Source organism: Haliotis cracherodii, unplaced genomic scaffold (assembly GCF_022045235.1).
Source record: "Haliotis cracherodii isolate W230 unplaced genomic scaffold, xgHalCrac1.p SCAF_6, whole genome shotgun sequence".
Taxonomy (NCBI): domain Eukaryota; kingdom Metazoa; phylum Mollusca; class Gastropoda; order Lepetellida; family Haliotidae; genus Haliotis; species Haliotis cracherodii.
In genome coordinates, this window is record NW_027266319.1 from 41805126 (window position 1) to 41827158 (window position 22033).

The 22033-nt window shown below is 42.4% G+C and overlaps 1 protein-coding gene across 1 annotated transcript in view; it reads left to right on the top strand.

The window, feature by feature from the left end:
- The window catches only part of LOC139444898 (calcium/calmodulin-dependent protein kinase type 1-like), an 84978-nt gene that overhangs the window by 57719 nt on the left and 5226 nt on the right, over positions 1 to 22033 (top strand). Inside the window, exons 3-5 of the mRNA XM_071225903.1 lie at positions 11232 to 11306; positions 14030 to 14168; positions 16742 to 16865. Coding sequence (XP_071082004.1) covers positions 11232 to 11306; positions 14030 to 14168; positions 16742 to 16865 — 338 coding nt within the window. The remainder of the gene's footprint in view (positions 1 to 11231; positions 11307 to 14029; positions 14169 to 16741; positions 16866 to 22033) is intronic.

The following is a 22033-nucleotide window of genomic DNA, read 5'->3' on the forward strand; positions in this document are numbered from 1 at the left end:
TTGGATGAGGAGGCAGATATAGATGTGAGAGTTGGATGAGGAGGCAGATATAGATGTGAGAGTTGTGTGAGGTGTGAGGAGACAGATATAGATGTGAGAGTTGGGTGAGGTGTGAGGAGACAGATATAGATGTGAGAGTTGGGTGAGGTGTGAGGAGGCAGATATAGATGTGAGAGTTGGGTGAGGTGTGAGGAGACAGATATAGATGTGAGAGTTGGGTGAGGTGTGAGGAGGCAGATATAGATGTGAGAGTTGGGTGAGGTGTGAGGAGACAGATATAGACGTGAGAGTTGGGTGAGGTGTGAGGATGCAGATATAGACGTGAGAGTTGTGTGAATTGTGAGGAGACAGATATAGATGTGAGATTTGGGCGAGGAGGCAGATATAGACGTGAGAGTTGGGCGAGGAGGCAGATATAGACGTGAGAGTTGGGTGAATTGTGAGGAGGCAGATATAGACGTGAGAGTTGGGTGAGGTGTGAGGAGACAGATATAGACGTGAGAGTTGGGTGAGGTGTGAGGAGGCAGATATAGATGTGAGAGTTGGCGAGGAGGCAGATATAGATGTGAGAGTTGGGTGAGGTGTGAGGAGGCAGATATAGATGTGAGAGTTGGCGAGGAGGCAGATATAGATGTGAGAGTTGTGTGAGGAGGCAGATATAGATGTGAGAGTTGTGTGAGGTGTGAGGAGACAGATATAGATGTGAGAGTTGGCGAGGAGGCAGATATAGATGTGAGAGTTGGGTGAGGTGTGAGGAGGCAGATATAGATGTTAGAGTTGGGTGAGGTGTGAGGAGGCAGATATAGATGTGAGAGTTGGGTGAGGTGTGAGGAGACAGATATAGACGTGAGAGTTGGGTGAGGTGTGAGGAGACAGATATAGACGTGAGAGTTTGGTGAGGTGTGAGGAGACAGATATAGATGTGAGAGTTGGGTGAGGTGTGAGGAGACAGATATAGATGTGAGAGTTGGCGAGGAGGCAGATATAGATGTGAGAGTTGGATGAGGAGGCAGATATAGATGTGAGAGTTGTGTGAGGTGTGAGGAGACAGATATAGATGTGAGAGTTGGCGAGGAGGCAGATATAGATGTGAGAGTTGGGTGAGGTGTGAGGAGGCAGATATAGATGTGAGAGTTGGCGAGGAGGCAGATATAGATGTGATAGTTGTGTGAGGAGGCAGATATAGATGTGAGAGTTGTGTGAGGTGTGAGGAGACAGATATAGATGTGAGAGTTGGCGAGGAGGCAGATATAGATGTGAGAGTTGGGTGAGGTGTGAGGAGGCAGATATAGATGTGAGAGTTGGTTGAGGTGTGAGGAGACAGATATAGACGTGAGAGTTGGATGAGGTGTGAGGAGACAGATATAGACGTGAGAGTTGGGTGAGGTGTGAGGAGACAGATATAGACGTGAGAGTTGGGTGAGGTGTGAGGAGACAGATATAGATGTGAGAGTTGGGTGAGGTGTGAGGAGGCAGATATAGATGTGAGAGTTGGGTGAGGTGTGAGGAGACAGATATAGACGTGAGAGTTGGATGAGGAGGCAGATATAGATGTGAGAGTTGGATGAGGAGGCAGATATAGATGTGAGAGTTGTGTGAGGTGTGAGGAGACAGATATAGATGTGAGAGTTGGGTGAGGTGTGAGGAGACAGATATAGATGTGAGAGTTGGGTGAGGTGTGAGGAGGCAGATATAGATGTGAGAGTTGGGTGAGGTGTGAGGAGACAGATATAGATGTGAGAGTTGGGTGAGGTGTGAGGATGCAGATATAGACGTGAGAGTTGGGTGAATTGTGAGGAGACAGATATAGATGTGAGATTTGGGCGAGGAGGCAGATATAGACGTGAGAGTTGGGTGAATTGTGAGGAGGCAGATATAGACGTGAGAGTTGGGTGAGGTGTGAGGAGACAGATATAGACGTGAGAGTTGGGTGAGGTGTGAGGAGGCAGATATAGACGTGAGAGTTGGGTGAGGTGTGAGGAGGCAGATATAGATGTGAGATTTGGGTGAGGTGTGAGGAGGCAGATATAGACGTAGAGTTGGGTGAGGTGTGAGGAAGCAGATATAGACGTGAGAGTTGGGTGAGGTGTGAGGAGACAGATATAGACGTGAGAGTTGGGTGAATTGTGAGGAGGCAGATCAGTGACTTGTCGGGTGAGTCAGCTGCAGCATGCAGGGGCTACTCCACAGAGCCCACATACCCAACACACACCTTTCAGGGCAAAGGGCAGCTCACTTATCTTCTTCTTCACTGCAAGGCAATTGATGAAACAAGACTATTGATTACAATCAGCACTTAAGCATTGCCATTATCTCACGCGAAAACATTTCAAAAGTTGGACTGAAAATGCTTTTGAGACATAATTATTTGTTTGAAATGTGAAGATGACATTATGAAACTATGTTCACTCTTGCATAATCTGTTGTTGAAAAGAATCTTAACTGCAATGCAACTTTTGTTAAGCCCCCAGGTGTTGAACTGTGTGGTGTTTTTCAGTTGTGTCTGGAATAGGATGAAATAATGTTTTGTGAAACTGCCAGCTGACTAATGTTCTTAATTATATGTATATGGACTATCAGCCTCTACAGGAAGTACATATTCATAAAGTACATCTTAGATGCTGACATTGCAGACAGATATATGTACAAATGTAACCTTCTAGGGCAGCAAGCATATCAGGCTGCAGGAAGTCATGCTGAGCACAGCGCTCACTGTTACTGTTGGTAACCAACCATTTGCACCCGTTTCAGTATGTGTATGGCATGGAGCATCCTCTTATATCTGTCCAGCTTCCTGTCTGAGTTTACATTTTTCAAACCTTTTAAAACTTCAAGATCTTCAAAGACTGAAGATGAAATTTAACATGGTTCATTCAATCAATAGCGTCTTTTATTATTCATCAATGCATTCCGACAGCACAGCGACAATATTTAAAAAAATAATCTTGCACACAACTAAACCTCTTCTTCACATATCATTACGACAAATGATAAGCAGTTATCACATGGTATGGGTAGTTACATATATAATCAATATTGGCATGTTTTTCCTGTGTCCATTGTTGGAGTTTAGAAAATTAGAATATCTTACCTCTCCTAAACTGCCTGAACGATACTATATACAAATATTACACAGGCATTATTCTGTCCTCCCACATCAAACAGACTACAATAGAAAGACAGCCACTCTTTCCTTATTTGATGTCTAAAGATGCCACTACGTTCAGCACACATTAAATGTACTGGGTTAGCAACAATACCTTTGTGCTATTTCGTTATTTACAAGCATTTTCTTATTCAACCTTGTATGGATGAGATCTCATGTAATGTTCCAGAAAATAATATTTTCCAGATGAGCTTCAGAGCCTTGTCACTGTATTTGACAAATTAAGGCTGCAGTTTGTCGATGAATCTAAATGTTTAAAGCAGATGTATATTTCTACAGACCATTGATGTTCCATGGCTGTGGTTGATACTAAATATTATATGGATTATGCTGTACCAGTGGTCATTGAATTTCCAAGGTATATTCTTAAACTTCCAAGATGCAGATTTGAAATGTTTTTGAAATGTCTGTGGCCATCTCAGCCATTCTGTTTCCAGGAGCAGTTGTATCTGTTGAAGTAGCCAATCTCAGGTGAACTTTGAGGGTGTTATATCTCTCCCTGTGATCAACCCGACCCACGCAGCAGCCCCAGGACACACTACTCATATTTTCTGTGTAAAACTGTCATGCTAGATATTTATGTGATGGATGTAGAAAAAATCAATAAAATTTGCAAGCAGGAGAAAATGGAAGAATGAAAGTGCTGGTCTTCCTGCAACTTGTCTTGATGGTCATGATGATACTTCCACTCCTCAGCTGTCAGAAGCAGACTTGGATCTATGGACAATATGAAGGGCTGTGTATCCAAATGTCAACCCACTGTCTTTATATATCAAACCTGGGAATTGGGGTTAGTTCATTGCTCACTGCGTCTTCACTATTTGCAGCCTCTGTACTATTGATTGACGCTGTATAGTTGGGGATTTATGTCTTGCCAGTCTACACAGGATCATACAATATCTATCAGATTTGCTACTGGCTGCCTATAGAAATGGAGGATTAATTGTTGGAGGTGATTTGTTTATGATATATGAGGAATGCAGACAGTTCCATAGTGCTGGGAATGGTTATACAGAATGTACAGAAGAAAGGTTATTGGAAAGGGTGGAGGAGATGGGGAAGGAATGATGAGAGTGGCAATACTATTAGTGAGTACTTCTACTTCTACTAGAGCTGTTGTGACAGTGACTTGTGTACATCATGGAGTCTGGAGTAAACCAGCTTTTGGAAGCATAATTTACTAAGATTTCCAAAGTGGGACAGCCTCTGAGACCAAAGAGAATAAATTAAAAAGGAATCCAACTCAAGTCTAGAATGATTTCACAAGTCCTGATTGCCTCAAATTAAGCATAATGTTTCTTAGTTCCATTTGGATTTTACTTATTTTGGATTAATATTTTCAAATAAGATAAAAAATATTCTGGGACTAAGTGTTGGTCTATTGACATTTGGGGTACCATGACAAACAATTTGCTTTGTCACACATTGTTCCTGTCAAAATCTTACTCTTTCGTGTATTTGGGGGTGTTTGGAGCAAGTAGTGTTGATGGAAGGGATGAGATTTGGGACTAATAGGGAGGACAGAGGCCTGAGTATTGGAGTGCATACGAAACTGCACGGTTCACTGTCATTGTACTATAGTATATCCAGCCTCTATTGTTCTGAAGTGTATCCAGCCTCTATTGTACTGAAGTGTATCAAGTCTCTATTGTACTGAAGTGTATCCAGCCTCTATTGTACTGAAGTGTATCAAGTCTCTATTGTACTGAAGTGTATCAAGTCTCTATTGTACTGAAGTGTATCCAGTCTCTATTGTACTGAAGTGTATCAAGTCTCTATTGTACTGAAGTGTATCAACTTTTCTATTGTACTGAAGTGTATCCAGTCTCTATTGTGCTGAAGTGTATCAAGTCTCTATTGGCTTGAAGTGTATCAAGTCTCTATTGTACTGAAGTGTATCCACCTTTCTATTGTACTGAAGTGTATCCAGCCTCTATTGTACTGAAGTGTATCCAGTCTCTATTGTACTGAAGTGTATCCAGTCTCTATTGTACTGAAGTGTATCCAGTCTCTATTGTGCTGAAGTGTATCCAGTCTCTATTGTACTGAAGTATATCCAGTCTCTATTGTACTGAAGTGTATCCACTTTTCTATTGTACTGAAGTGGATCCAGTCTCTATTGTACTGAAGTGTATCAACTTTTCTATTGTACTGAAGTGTATCCAGTCTCTATTGTACTGAAGTGTATCCAGGCTCTATTGTACTGAAGTGTATCAAGTCTCTATTGTACTGAAGTATATCCAGTCTCTATTGTACTGAAGTGTATCCACTTTTCTATTGTACTGAAGTGTATCAAGTCTCTATTGTACTGAAGTGTATCCAGCCTCTATTGTACTGAAGTGTATCAAGTCTCTATTGTACTGAAGTGTTTCAACTTTTCTATTGTACTGAAGTGTATCCAGCCTCTATTGTACTGAAGTGTATCCAGTCTCTATTGTACTGAAGTGTATCCAATCTCTATTGTACTGAAGTGTATCCAGTTTCTATTGTACTGAAGTGTATCCAGCCTCTATTGTACTGAAGTGTATCCAGTCTCTATTGTACTGAAGTATATCCAGTCTCTATTGTACTGAAGTGTATCCACTTTTCTATTGTACTGAAGTGGATCCAGTCTCTATTGTACTGAAGTGTATCAACTTTTCTATTGTAATGAAGTGTATCCAGTCTCTATTGTACTGAAGTGTATCCAGTCTCTATTGTACTGAAGTGTATCCAGCCTCTATTGTACTGAAGTGTATCCAGTCTCTATTGTACTGAAGTGTATCCAGTCTCTAGTGTGCTGAAGTGTATCAAGTCTCTATTGTACTGAAGTGTATCAAGTCTCTATTGTACTGAAGTATATCCAGTCTCTATTGTACTGAAGTGTATCCACTTTTCTATTGTACTGAAGTGTATCAAGTCTCTATTGTACTGAAGTGTATCCAGTCTCTATTGTACTGAAGTGTATCCAGTCTCTATTGTACTGAAGTATATCAAGTCTCTATTGTACTGAAGTGTATCCACTTTTCTCTTGTACTGAAGTGTATCCAGCCTCTATTGTACTGAAGTGTATCCAGTCTCTATTGTACTGAAGTGTATCCAGTCTCTATTGTACTGAAGTGTATCCACTTTTCTATTGTACTGAAGTGTATCCAGCCTCTATTGTACTGAAGTGTATCCAGTCTCTTTGGTTCTGAAGTGTATCCGCTTTTCTATTGTACTCAAGTGTATCCAGCCTCTATTGTACTAAAGTGTATTCATCCTCTATGTACGGAGAGGTGTTCAGACAAGATAACTTGAGTATTAATGATTGGAATTTTACTTAGTATAGATCTCTAAAGCAGGGTCTCAATCACTTCAACTGTTGGGTGTCCCCCGTAATGTTACGGACACTTATAGGATCAAATTATGAAACATGGTACAAATTTAATGACATTTCAGATTACTTTATGAAAAATAAAAGTGTAGTTACGGAAAATTCAAAGTCACTAACCATGCTAACTCAACACCTATCATATGTCATGGTTGTGTCAAATTTCAAGGTCGATTTGAAGGGCATTAATTCATGAAACAACATGTAAATAGTTTCCATCAGGGAGTTAATTGTTTGTATGTTATAAAAACTTCTCAGTTGTAATACAACCATAGTCTGAAAGGAGTAATGGTCCTGTATGTGATTGGAATACCTTGAAAGTCAAGCTCATTTGGTGGGAATTTCAGTCATAAAAGCGCAAGATATTGTGACTACACATGTACAGGTTTTGCAGGAAGTCCAACTTCCCACAAAACTTGTGTAGTCACAATATCTTTAACTTTTATTATCGAAATTTGAGGAAACATTGTATACATGATCTCTAGGCAGTTCATGGCTGGCAGTGCTTACACTCTATTATTAAAGAAATTTGAGCATTGGATTTTCTGCTTCAGAGTTGTACTGCATTGGACATGTGTACTGTGGGAATGAACACCAAATTCTTTCATTTAACTCTGGTTCATCTGACATGGCGCAGCTGAGTATTGCAGCACACAGCCTTCCAATTGTGGGGATTCTTTAACTTGTTTTGAGTTGTATATTTTCTCAAACCAGAATGGATCATAACTTTGATATTAAGGTAGCCTCAGTGGCATCAGCTTTTCTGTTTCGATGTGTTACTGCATTATGCAAGTGTGAGGTCACCTGATGTGGAAACGTCAACATGGTTGTGATACATGTTTCTGTTTGGAAAGTTTTGGGGCGCACAAGAAGCTTCTGTTTTTGCATTTAATGCAAACACCTTTCTAGTGTGTGTGTGTGTGTGTGCAATCAATGCAGATGATATTATTATTGTGTAGTAATGCATGTGGAATTTCAATCTTGAGGATTTCCTTCAGCTTGCAGAGAACAGATGTGTGAGATGAGTCTCTGCAGAAAAGAGGTCATCTTTAACATGTTAGACCTTCAAAAATATTGAATGCTCTCCAGCCAAAATAGGCCTCTTTGCATAGTAGGGCTCCTTATTAGAAGTTTTTCGTATAAATATATATTCAAAATATATTGCTTACAGATTGATAGCAAAGCAAAAGGTCCAGTTTACCAAGTCTCAGAAGCAATGCCAATAAGATACTGGTCAAACATATGAAAATGTGCTGTCATCATGCATAGTAAATCCTGCTGTTCATACACATCCTAATTGTGTGGTATGGCAACTTTATTGGAATTATAAGTAACCCTGTTGGACTACACCGCTTCCTCTGTGCATATATTCATGAAATCATGGTGGTGTGTATCTTGTACCAACATATCTTTTCCAACTGAAAGTAATTGATATGATCTGTTATATTTTGGTAGGCTCACTAAAGAAGATGTCAGTTCCTGTTATTAACTTGGACAGTGACATCTGGGGAGGGGATTTGGTTTTGCTTTGGTGACGACACCATCATCAGTGATGTGGGACTCTGTGTTCCCTCTGGACCATACTTCATGAGCCTGTCTCTCAGGTTCATCCACACAACAGTGGGAGCACTCTTGATATGGTTTTATTGAAGGCCTATCATATGTTTCTCCCTGTAGTTAGGCATATAAATATTGGACATTTTGAGTTACACATGTAGCATTGGCTTCTGTTTGTTCTGCACTGGCCCTGAAGATGATATAGGTGACATATATAGTTGTAGTGCAAAGCTGGTGTAGTGTTGTGCAAGTATGGTGTAGTGTTGTGCAAGGTTGGCATAGTGAAGTGTAGGAATGATGCAGCGTTGTGCAAGGATGGTGTAGTGTTGTGCAAGGTTGGTGTAGAGTTGTGCAAGGATGGTGTAGTGTTGTGCAAGGTTGGCATAGTGAAGTGTAGAGATGATGCAGTGTTGTGCAAGGATGGTGTAGAGTTGTGCAAGAATGGTGTGCTCTTGTGCAAGTATGGTGTAGAGTTGTGCAAGGTTGGTGTAGAGTTGTGCAAGGATGGTGTAGTGTTGTGCAAGGTTGGCATAGTGAAGTGTAGAGATGATGCAGTGTTGTGCAAGGATGGTGTAGAGTTGGGCAAGAATGGTGTACTCTTGTGCAAGTATGGTGTAGAGTTATGCAAGGATTGTGTAGAGTTGTGCAAGGATGGTGTAGAGTTGTGCAAGGATGGTGTAGTGTTGTGCAGGGTTGGCATAGTGAAGTGTAGGGTTGATGCAGTGTTGTGCAAGGATGGTGAATTGTTGTGAAGGATGGTGTAGTGTTGTGATCGGATGGTGTAGAGTAGTGCAAGTATGGTGTAGTGTTGTGCAAGGTTGGCATAGTGAAGTGTAAGGAGGGTATAGTGTTGTGTAAGGATGAGGCAATGTTGTGTAAGGATGAGGCAGTGTTGTGTAAGGATGAGGCAGTGTTGTGTAAGTGTTGTGTAAGGATGAGGCAATGTTGTGTAAGTGTTGTGTAAGAATGAGGCAATGTTGTGTAAGGATGAGGCAGTGTTGTGTAAGGATGAGGCAGTGTTGTGTAAGGATGAGGCAATGTTGTGTAAGGATGAGGCAATGTTGTGTTAGGATGAGGCAGTGTTGTGTAAGTGTTGTGTAAGGATGAGGCAGTGTTGTGTAAGTGTTGTGTAAGAATGAGGCAATGTTGTGTAAGGATGAGGCAATGTTGTGTAAGAATGAGGCAATGATGTGTAAGGATGAGGCAATGCTGTGTAAGGATGAGGCAATGTTGTGTTAGGATGAGGCAATGTTGTGTTAGGATGAGGCAATGTTGTGTAAGGATGAGGCAATGTTGTGTAAGGATGAGGCAATGTTGTGTGAGTGTTGTGTAAGGATGAGGCAGTGTTGTGTAAGGATGAGGTAATGTTGTGTAAGGATGAGGCAATTTTGTGTTAGGATGAGGCAATGTTGTGTAAGGATGAGGCAATGTTGTGTTAGGATGAGGCAATGTTGTGTTAGGATGAGGCAATGTTGTGTAAGTGTTGTGTAAGGATGAGGCAATGATGTGTAAGGATGAGGCAATGTTGTGTAAGTGTTGTGTAAGAAAGAGGCAATGATGTGTAAGGATGAGGCAATGTTGTGTAAGGATGAGGCAGTGTTGTGTAAGGATGAGGCAATGTGTTAGGATGAGGCAATGTTGTGTTAGGATGAGGCAATGTTGTGTAAGGATGAGGCAATGTTGTGTAAGGATGAGGCAATGTTGTGTTAGGATGAGGCAGTGTTGTGTAAGGATGAGGCAATGTTGTGTAAGGATGAGGCAGTGTTGTGCAAGGTTAGTGTGTAGTTAGAGTAGTAGTTTCATATGTATATGTCTAGTGTAGTTGCAGATTGTTGTATGTAAGAGTTTTAATGAGTGCTACAATAGCTGATCCATCTGTATATATATGAGAAAACAAATATGATCTGTGCACATAGGAAATCAAAATATACACATACAAAGACATGTGTAATCACTGTTGTTAGTGAATTTAATTGAACACATATGCATGGGCTATGTTTCATGACGTCAGTGGTTTCGGCATGGGCATGTGCATCTTGCGATACACTGTGTGGATCACATGATGAAGAAAAGCTGCTGTTGATTTGGGAAGCTTAATTGTTTGACGTTTGATCGTTCAAAGAATTAAATGGCTAATGATCCGCAGATTATGTGAGGACTCAAGACTGCACAACGTCATGAGGCTTTTGGGATTGTCAGTGGGGGAATGTCCCAAACGTCAGGTGGCTGCGCATTTCCATTGCCACCGAAACACCATTTCAGCACTGTTGAGACGTTATCAGAACAATTAATGAAGTTGTCAATTGCCAACATGGAGGACGCCCATACGTTATTACACTAAGACAGGTCAGATGGATACAGGTGACCCATCTCCAGCACAGGTTTCAGACTGCAGTGTTCGGTGCTCAGACCATTCCAGAGATTCAGCGTATCCACCCCAACACAGTCATGAACAGTTCATGCTGTAACAGGATACAACCACATCATCCCGCCATACATCCTGATGCGCTGGATAGACTAAACCACCGTCAAAGGTGGTGTAGAAATCATATGCGTCAGTCTCGGCTGTGGTGGTGGACTATTGTTTTTACAGACGAGTCCAGATTTAACAGTCAAAGAGTCTACAGACATCTTGGGGAGCCTTATGCTCAAGCCTGTGTCATGGAGAGGAATTGCTTTGGGGTGGTCCCATGATTTGGGGTGGAATAAGTGCACATCAGAGAACCCTTTTAGTTGTTGTTCAGAGCATTTTGACAGGTGTGGGCTACAGAGATCAGTTTCTCTGACCAGTGGTGATTCAGTTTCATCAACCTCATGGCCCAGGTTTGACATTCAAACAGGATAATGCCTGTCCTCACACAGCTAGGGTTGCTATGGCATTACTTCAACAGCACAATGTTCAAGTACTACCTTGGCCTGCAAATTCACTGGATCTCTGTGTGGGATGAAATGGAGCGACGTCAGCAGATCTGCCAGATAACATTCTATTGCCACATTTGGACCCGTAACGTCATGGACAATAAACATGCTGTACTGCTGTCTTCTTATGATCTCAGTATCCAACTATTAAAGTTTACATGGAAACTTTTCATTGTTATGTTTTAAGATTTAGTGGCTAGTATATATACTATCAACACTTCTTTGTTATCATTTCAGACTGAACCACCCAAACATCGTACAGCTTGTGGATGTGTTTGATGACAAGACACATGTCTTCCTGGTCATGGAACTGTGAGTAGCTTGTGGGTCATTCCTTCCCTCTCAGTCCACAGGTCAACAAGCATGGTGTACAGGTCACTCCCATTCTCTCAGTATACAGGTCAACAAGCATGATGAACAGGTCACTCCCACTCTCTCAGTATACAGTTCTCAAGCATGGTGAACAGGTCACTCCCATTCTCTCAGTATACAGGTCTCAAGCATGGTATACAGGTCACTCCCACCCTCTCAGTCCACAGGTCAACAAGCATGGTGAACAGGTCACTCCCATTCTCTCAGTATACAGGTCTCAAGCATGGCATACGGGTCACTCCCACTCTCTCAGTTTACGTGTCAACAAGCTTGGTGTACAGGTCACTCCTATTCTCTCAGTTTACGGGTCAACAAGCATGGCATACAGGTCATTCCCACACTAGCCAACCTCCACACATGCAGGTCGCACTAGCCAACCATCACACATACGTCACACAAGTCAACCACCAGACATTCAGGTCACACTAGTCAACCATTCAGGTCACACTAGTCAACCACCACACATTCAGGTCACACTAGTCAACCAATCAGGTCACACTAGTCAACCACCACACATTCAGGTCACACTAGTCAACCATTCAGGTCACACTAGTCAACCACCACACATGCAGGTCGCACTAGTCAACCACCACACATTCAGGTCACACTAGTCAACCACCACACATGCAGGTCACACAAGTCAACCACCACAGATTCAGGTCACACTAGTCAACCATTCAGGTCACACTAGTCAACCACCACACATGCAGGTCACACTTAAGTCAACCACCACAGATTCAGGTCACACTAGTCAACCATTCAGGTCACACTAGTCAACCACCACACATTCAGGTCACACTAGTCAACCATTCAGGTCACACTAGTCAACCACCACACATGCAGGTCACACAAGTCAACCACCACACATTCAGGTCACACTAGTCAACCACCACACATGCAGGTCACACAAGTCAACCCCCACACATTCAGGTCACACTAGTCAACCATTCAGGTCACACTAGTCAACCACCACACATTCAGGTCACACTTAAGTCAACCATCAGTGCTTAGTGGCCATCATGGCTATTGAATATACCTAACTACATACCTTAGAAGAGAAATGTGTTCCAATATAACAAATAATTTATCCTCACCATTTCAGTATGTGCAGAAGTGTCATGTTAGTAACAAATTAATTTGGCACTAAGAGTGACGTAAACGTACTTTCCCAGGAGATAACCACAGGGTAATTCCCAGAAGGTAGGTGTGAATATCTGACAGTCAGCATCTCATGATGTATTTGGAGTGAGTTTGCCCTTTTAGAAACATCACTAACAATTTGTCACAGAATTTCGCCCCCACCCTCTTGACTTGGGCTTCATTGTGTCATAGACCTTCATGATCCCTGATATTCCCAGCTTAGACCTTGGTGCAGAGACAGATAGATGCCAGTCCTCATCCCATTCCCCCAGTTCCCTTTGTGCAACATTAAGAAGGAGAGACAAGTAGTTGATCAAGTACCTCCTGAATAATTCTCCCTGATCTGTCTGACCATGCTCCATGTCCAAGGTCAGCAGCCTTCCATGATCATGTGCTGTCCAGGGCTCCATTTAGCTATATCAGACATGCGCTGTGCAATCTATTGTAGAAAATAAATGCAATCTAATTTATGTTTACATCCAAGTGCATGTGAAAAAAACAGATTTATGTCTGACTAATGCTAACAAGACTGATCTTCGAACACACTCAGTACCTCTAAAGCTTATTTACCCTACTACATCTCTAATGCCTGTAACGTGTATTTTGTCATGCTTTCTTAGGCTTGAGGTCATCAAACTGTGGATACTTCATTATGTGTACATGTTCCTATTATATTTTATAGCAATGTGTCATTAATGTATGTGACACTGGCAGCAGGTCAGTCAGTGTTTCTACTTTGATACATTTTTATGACCAGGGTGCAACATGGTTTTGTGTGGTGTAATTGTTTTTCTTGTCAACATGCACAAGGTTCAAGTTTAATCCAGTCCCTTAAATTGAGCCCTTCAACCACAGCAGACATATAAACTCACACCTGTAGGGATTCTCATACAAAATACACAGTACAACCTGACTGTAGTGGAGGGTTACAATGTCAGGTTTGATTATTTCTAGGCTGCAGTGACAGAGCTACAATATTGTGGTACACAACATTCACTTACTGACTTTAATCAGAACCCACCTAAATGTTTGATCCTCCTGTAGCGAGACAACAACCTGACATTGAGAAGTATCAGGTGTGGTTGACATTAATTGAAGTGCAAGGGACCTGCAAGGAGGTGAAATGAGTCTCGTGGGTTTCATGGGTAATAAATATGGGAGCAGGAGGACCAGGTACGGGAAACGATGCTGATTAAGTCAGCATTCTTCCAATAATACAGGTCAAGCTGGGCTTGTCCTTGGCTGGTTGTCCCTTAGCCTCTGATGGTGTTTCTCTGGGAGATTGGTGCAGCCAGATTCTCACTGCCTGAAAGTTAGTAGAGGCAGTAACATATCATTATTGCAAACTGAATATCCATTGTTGTTAAATATAAACCTTAGACCTGATAAATGCAGATAACACAGGTTGTTGAATGTTGTTTGTTGACTTGGTGGAATAATCATTCATGTTGGTTAAGCAGCTTTAGGAATGAGTATTATGGAAAAATGTAGCTGAGGTTGAGGTGAGGGCTTGGTGTTTTCAGTGTGACTGGAGGGGAGCTGTTTGACAGGATCGTTGAGAAGGGAAGTTACACAGAGAAGGATGCCAGTAACTTGATAAAGCAGGTCCTGGCTGCAGTTGACTACATGCACACAAAGGGAGTTGTACATAGAGACTTGAAGGTGGGTACAACAAAGGACATCATACTGTTATCAGACCTCACAGTGCAATCAATCCCGTATATATTGTTCTACAGTGGAGAGATGACAGACCAGTGGGTGGGTGTTAAGATCAGCCCCTAGAGACCAGCTGTCTTGTGTATGAGTAAAGATAGGTAGGCGAATATTCTCCCTACCTTGTCATGAGCATATCTTGTGACATGAAAATGTCCACTCTTTTCATTCATTCAATGAGATAAACATTATATACTGAACCGCATAAGAAACGTCACCCCAAGTAACATTCCATGAAAAATTGTCATCTAAATATCTGGGTAAGTTTTGTCAAAGTTTCTAAAATTTAACATTACCTTGTTTGATGAAAAAAACCAAAGCAGATGACAATAAAACCGATCGACCAAACGCATCATAGCAATGGCCATGGTAACCTGAAGCACATGAGTTCCGTGCAAATTGAAATGCACATGCGTTCCCCCAGTTCTTCCCCTATAAAAATTCACCCAGAACGGATAACATTCATTTTTTGTTATTGAATTGCTACCACATGCTAAGATTGACAAGAAATCAGCGACACCAAGCCCTTGGGCGATTGCATGTTGGACAAACCGCCTGGCAAGTAGCCAATGCATTTCAAGTCCACGTAATGACCATATACAGACTCCAGTATCGGTACCAGACCACCAACACTACAGATGACTGATCACGTAGTGGGAGACCAAGGGTCACCCACCGATGTCAGGATCGTCAGATTGTGCGACAGCATCTTCAAGATTGCTTTGTTACTACTGGGGAAACTGCTCAACATACCATGGGGACACCTCCACTGACACAGGCCACACCGAGGACCATGTCATAGCCGGGACCGTCTTCAGTGGGCAACACAGCACCAGCATTGGCGCCACCAGCACCTCTTCTCAGATGAGAGCCGTTACTGTATCTCAACAGCAGATGGCAGAGAGAGAGTCTGGCGATGCCTGGGGAACGTTATTCGAATGCTTGTGTTGTTGAGAGAGACTCACGGGGTGGTCTGAGCATGATGGTGTGGGGTGGAATTGATCTTGCACAGAGGGTCGGCTCTGTAGTCTTCCAGAACTTCGGTCCAGGGAGAGACAATGGTGTTACAGCAGCTCGGTACATTGATCAAGTCTTGAGACCATATGCCATACCTCATTTGGCATGTCGCCGCAACCAAGAGTTTGAGCATGATAACACCGGTGCCCACACTGCGAGAGCAACAAGAGATTTCCTCCAGCAGAATGGCCTCAGAACCATGCAGTGGCCTGCCCTCAGTCCCAATTTAAATCCCATTGAGCATCTGTGGGATGAGATTCAAAGAAAGCTGAATGATGTCCAACCAAGGCTGACAACTGCAGCTGAACTGCGTCAGGTGTTCCTCAGAGTGTGAGCTCAAGTGCCTATGGCCTTCATCAACCGCCTCATCCATTCCATGTATTGATGTTACACGTCAGTCATCAATGCACATGGTGGACACATGAGATACTGACTTGTGATGCCATTTTCTCACAGACTAGTGTTTGTGTTTCACTTTAAGATCATTTGACACTTTAATTTCAACCTTGATGATCAGTTTTGCCAAGTTTCATCTTTGTAATATGTCTCAAAGTATGTTTACAGTGTTTGGACAATTAAGGATATATCTATCCATGGTGATGTCCTTTGCGGTTCAGTATATATTTGGCAACGCCATATGAATGTTGAAGTCGATGGTAGTAGGTGATTGTGTTGACCATGGAGCTGAAGCCATACACCAAAGTCATATCTTTTTTGTCAGGATACTTCGTTCATGATATGTGTCAGCAATCAATTTTTCAGTGAATAAATGTGTGAATATATGTTTTTTTGATTTTACAGAAGTGAAACAAAACTGTACTTTTTTACACAGTCACATTTTGATGTCAAGTGTTGATGTTACATAGAAGGAAGTGTCCAAGTTACTCTCCATTCCTTAAACATAATGGAGCACAGGCCCTATATTTTTAAGGAATGGAGAGTTATGAGGATATTACCCTACTTTATATTAAAACACATCTCTACTTTTACACTTTGACAAAACATTCTAAAGAGTCATAAAACATACAGTGTAAAGATCAGCTCACAATGGAGCACGTGCAACAGTGGCAGAGAACACATCAACTCTCTATTCCCTAAAAATAATGGAGCGCCCAAACCATAGAATGATGTCACAGACATGTTTTAAATGATCACATTGAAGGATAGATTGCTTATGATGAATGTCACTCAGTTCCAATCTGAAGATTATCCAATGTCCAGATAACTAAGACAGTTGTTTGAATCAAATGACCATTCTTGTGTGTATATGTTGCATCCTACTGGATGATGACAAGAGTGTGTTTCTTTCCTCCATTTGGACCAAGTACCAACTATTACAACAGCAGGTGTTTACACTGGCACACACTCATGGAGGTTTGCTGGCCATGTGTGTCATCTTCCCATGGATACACTACCCAACGTTACCCATGACTGTAGAGACGATCAAGAGAGTCTCTCTAACTATCTGACACGTAATCCATTATGCTTGTGATATTACTTTACAGCCGGAGAATTTGTTATACTACAGCCATGATGAGGATTCCAAAATCATGATCAGCGACTTTGGGTTGTCGAAGGTGGAGGGTACTGGCATTATGGAGACAGCGTGTGGCACACCAGGATATGTGGGTAAGTCAAGGACAGGATGAAGAAAGTGGTATATGTAGCAAGCAGGTATAGCCAAACAGTAGGTGCCCCATTCATGTGTAGCCAGACAGTAGGTGCCCCATTCATATGTAGCCAGACAGTAGGTGCCCCATTCATGAATAGCCAGACAGTAGGTGCCCCATTCATGTGTAGCCAAACAGTAGGTGCCCCATTCATGTGTAGCCAGACAATAGGTGCCCCATTCATGAATAGCCAGACAGTAGGTGCCCCATTCATGTGTAGCCAAACAGTAGGTGCCCCATTCATGTGTAGCCAGACAGTAGGTGCCCCATTCATGTGTAGCCAAACAGTAGGTGCCCCATTCATGTATAGCCGGACAGTAGGTGCCCCATTCATGTGTAGCCAGACAGTAGGTGCCCCATTCATGTCTAGCCAAACAGTAGGTGCCCCATTCATGTGTAGCCAAACAGTAGGTGCCCCATTCATGTATAGCCAGACAGTAGGTGCCCCATTTATGTGTAGCCAGACAGAAGGTGCCCCATTCATGTATAGCCAAACAGTAGGTGCCCCATTCATGTATAGCCAGACAGTAGGTGCCCCATTCATGTGTAGCCAGACAGTAGGTGCCCCATTCATGTGTAGCCAAACAGTAGGTGCCCCATTCATGTACTATACCCAAACAGTAGGTGCCCTATTCATGTGTAGCCAGACAGTAGGTGCCCCATTCATGAATAGCCAGACAGTAGATGTTCCATTTCTCCTAGTAAAGAGGGTGGCACATGTAGCCATATATATCTCTATGTATCAATATGTATATATACACCTATGGTACAATTCATGTATCTGGCAGTATTACAGGTGATCTCAGCAATGCTCTCATGTGAATGGTGTTAAGATATAAAATCATTGAAATTGTTTATATATCATTTCCAATTAATTAGAAGTTGATCTCTCTCTGAAATTAAACTCAGATGTATTACAGACATAGATTCACTTTAATTTGTCCAAAACACATTGAACGTATTTGTTGTGATTTTGTACAAACTTGATTTCATCTACTTACCGTATTTTCTTGAGTATAGTGCGCACCCATGTATAATGCGCACCCCCCTCTAGCGGATTCGATATTTTCGAAAAAAAAAAATTTGAATATTATGCGCAGAAAAAAATTACTCCGTACCCCTTCAGCGAAGTCCGGCAAACGAGCGGGTGATGAGAAACTTTGTCAGTACAAATTCGAAATTTGAGATAAAAAATCACCAGACATGTTGATTTACCATTTAAATTGTATTTTTTGTTCCGCTAGGCATTGTTTTATATCCAGGGATTAAGATTACCTTGTGTATTTTCTCGTAAACTAAGCCGGACACAGCAATCAGCTGTACACACATTTTCTTGGAATCGACCGGTGATTCGGTCAAGACACACCCAATGATATAACTTTACAGTATTTTAAGGATCGGCAAAAGTTGTATCTGAAACTAATTTTTTATCAGGAATAATATATTCCAATATCTTGTTAATTTAGATGCAGCTTTTACTAAACATATTTCAAATAACAATAACCCTAAGCGAAGCAGCTGATCGCTATTGCCGGGTATTATTTTTTACATGGAACCAGTCTGACCATTCACCGTCAAGGCTCCCGTGCACGTCATCACGTGATCGCGAAAATTACGTGTTGACATAGAATCGTCCAACAAAAACAAATATGACTTTTACCGATTCAAAGTATGGCATTTATGATATATGTATCCATTCTCTGTCAACTAAAGTTCGTTTCAAGGCGTCAATAGCGGTAATCTGACCGTGGTTGCTGTTAATAACGGTGAGTTGTGCGATCTTCCGATCGATTTCACAGAATTAATTAAAACAATATTAAAAGGAATTTTGAATAAAATTAATGAAATAAGTTACAAACATAAGTCCAGAAATACAAATAACACTTTTTATAGCCAGACAGTGTAAATTACATGAATAATTTGCGTAATTCAGTATGAATTTGTTGACATGGTATTTCCAGTGTTAGGTGCTCACGGTAATCTCTTTGCATGGGGGAAAAAACATCAAAACTCATAAATTTGTGAATAATTTGGAAAAAATGTGCACACTATACTCAAGAAAATACGGTATGCTGTTCCTGTCTGTTAGTGTAAGGGAAATACAAATGTAAAAGGAACATTTTTTCTTTTGCCAGATTAGTAGGTACATGCTACAAGTTTAGGTCTCAAACATTCTGCTTTGTTGCTCATGTGACTGAAACGTTATGTACATGTTTCATGTTGTATGATTTTTTAGTAACTTATGTTATATCTTTGGGGGGATTGTGATATTGTCACAACTTTAGCCTTTGGCCAAGACTTTGTTATGGCTGAACATGTGCTGTGGTTACTCATGATGAACATTTGACCTAACTCCCTGTAAGCCAGTGTACGTACCTTTACGTAATGTCGTCAACATGATGTGAGGAGTCTGATTTGTAGAAACTTGTTATGCACTTAGCTAAGCCTTCTTGGCCCTTGTATAAACTTCCTGATCTAAAATTATGAACCAGGATTCAGATGTGTTACAGAGCCTAGTGACTATATTTTAATAGATTGATCTTCTCAAAGGTAAGGCCTATGATCCATAAAATCAGATAAATTTTACTCTGGTGTGTGGAGATAATCGCCTCATAACATTGACTTATCACTCAGCATGTATAGAATGTTATGCTTTCTAGTTCTTTATTTAGTTGCTTCATGTCAGAGTAACAAAACTTTCATATGAAACAACTGAGGGCTAAACAGAGTGATCACAGCTACCTTTGGAGTAAGATGCCAACACTCAGCTACATATACATTGCCCTAATTAATCTTTGTTGGAATGTTTGGCTGGAAGAATGTTTTGTGTACAGATTATGATAAAGTTGTGAAGTAAACAGAGCCACAAGCTGTGGCCTACTGCCCTTTGTCCTGCCCCAAGCAAGGTGTGTTGCTCAACCTGCCTGTAATGATCCCCTGGAGGGCACACTTAGAATAGGTCCCTGCAACCTCTGCTTGTCATAAAGTCACTAAATAGATTGGATGATCTGACTCTGGGACTTGGTTCATCGGGGACCTGATGGTGTGGGACATTGCTTGTAGTCAGTCTCTGGTTTGACTTGTCCAGACTCGAGCATTTACACAGGACTCTGATATAGCTGAAATATTGCAGACTGTTGAGAAAAGCAGCAAACAAATCTTAGGCATGAGCAAGGTGGTAGTTGTGCATGCAGGCTGTATGCAGGAACCACCATCTCTGTCCACGGTGGTAGTTGTGTATGAAGGCTGTATGTAGGAACCACTGTCTCTGTCCACGGTGGTAGTTGTGCATGAAGGCTGTATGTAGGAACCACTGTCTCTGTCCACGGTGGTAGTTGTGCATGCAGGCTGTATGTAGGAACCACCATCTCTGTCCAAGGTGGAAGTTGTGTATGAAGGCTGTATGTAGGAACCACCATCTCTGTCCAAGGTGGAAGTTGTGTATGAAGGCTGTATGTAGGAACCACTGTCTCTGTCCAAGGTGGAAGTTGTGTATGAAGGCTGTATGTAGGAACCACCATCTCTGTCCACGGTGGTAGTTGTGCATGCAGGCTGTATGCAGGAACCACCATCTCTGTCCACGGTGGTAGTTGTGCATGAAGGCTGTATGTAGGAACCACCGCCTCTGTCCACGGTGGTAGTTGTGCATGCAGGCTGTATGTAGGAACCACCGTCTCTGTCCACGGTGGTAGTTGTGCATGCAGGCTGTATGTAGGAACCACCGTCTCTGTCCACGGTGGTAGTTGTGCATGAAGGCTGTATGTAGGAACCACTGTCTCTGTCCAAGGTGGTAGTTGTGCATGAAGGCTGTATGTATGAACCACCTTCTCTGTCCACGGTGGTAGTTGTGTATGAAGGCTGTATGTATGAACCACTGTCTCTGTCCAAGGTGGTAGTTGTGCATGAAGGCTGTATGCAGGAACCACCGTCTCTGTCCACGGTGGTAGTTGTGTATGAAGGCTGTATGTATGAACCACTGCCTCTGTCCACGGTGGTAGTTGTGTATGAAGGCTGTATGCAGGAACCACCGTCTCTGTCCACGGTGGTAGTTGTGTATGAAGGCTGTATGTATGAACCACTGCCTCTGTCCACGGTGGTAGTTGTGCATGAAGGCTGTATGTAGGAACCACCGTCTCTGTCCAGGGTGGTAGTTGTGTATGAAGGCTGTATGTAGGAACCACCATCTCTGTCCACGGTGGTAGTTGTGCATGAAGGCTGTATGTAGGAACCACTGTCTCTGTCCACGGTGGTAGTTGTGCATGAAGGCTGTATGCAGGAACCACCATCTCTGTCCACGGTGGTAGTTGTGCATGCAGGCTGTATGTAGGAACCACCGTCTCTGTCCACGGTGGTAGTTGTGCATGCAGGCTGTATGTAGGAACCACCGTCTCTGTCCAAGGTGGAAGTTGTGTATGAAGGCTGTATGTAGGAACCACTGTCTCTGTCCAAGGTGGTAGTTGTGCATGAAGGCTGTATGTAGGAACCACCATCTCTGTCCACGGTGGTAGTTGTGCATGCAGGCTGTATGTAGGAACCACCATCTCTGTCCAAGGTGGAAGTTGTGTATGAAGGCTGTATGTAGGAACCACTGTCTCTGTCCAAGGTGGTAGTTGTGTATGAAGGCTGTATGTAGGAACCACTGTCTCTGTCCACGGTGGTAGTTGTGCATGCAGGCTGTATGTAGGAACCACCATCTCTGTCCACGGTGGTAGTTGTGCATGCAGGCTGTATGTAGGAACCACCGTCTCTGTCCAAGGTGGAAGTTGTGTATGAAGGCTGTATGTAGGAACCACTGTCTCTGTCCAAGGTGGTAGTTGTGCATGAAGGCTGTATGTATGAACCACCATCTCTGTCCACGGTGGTAGTTGTGCATGCAGGCTGTATGTAGGAACCACCATCTCTGTCCAAGGTGGAAGTTGTGTATGAAGGCTGTATGTAGGAACCACTGTCTCTGTCCAAGGTGGTAGTTGTGTATGAACCACCATCTCTGTCCAAGGTGGTAGTTGTGTATGAACCACCGTCTCTGTCCAAGGTGGTAGTTGTGCATGAAGGCTGTATGTAGGAACCACCGTCTTTGTCCAAGGTGGTAGTTGTGTATGAACCACCATCTCTGTCCAAGGTGGTAGT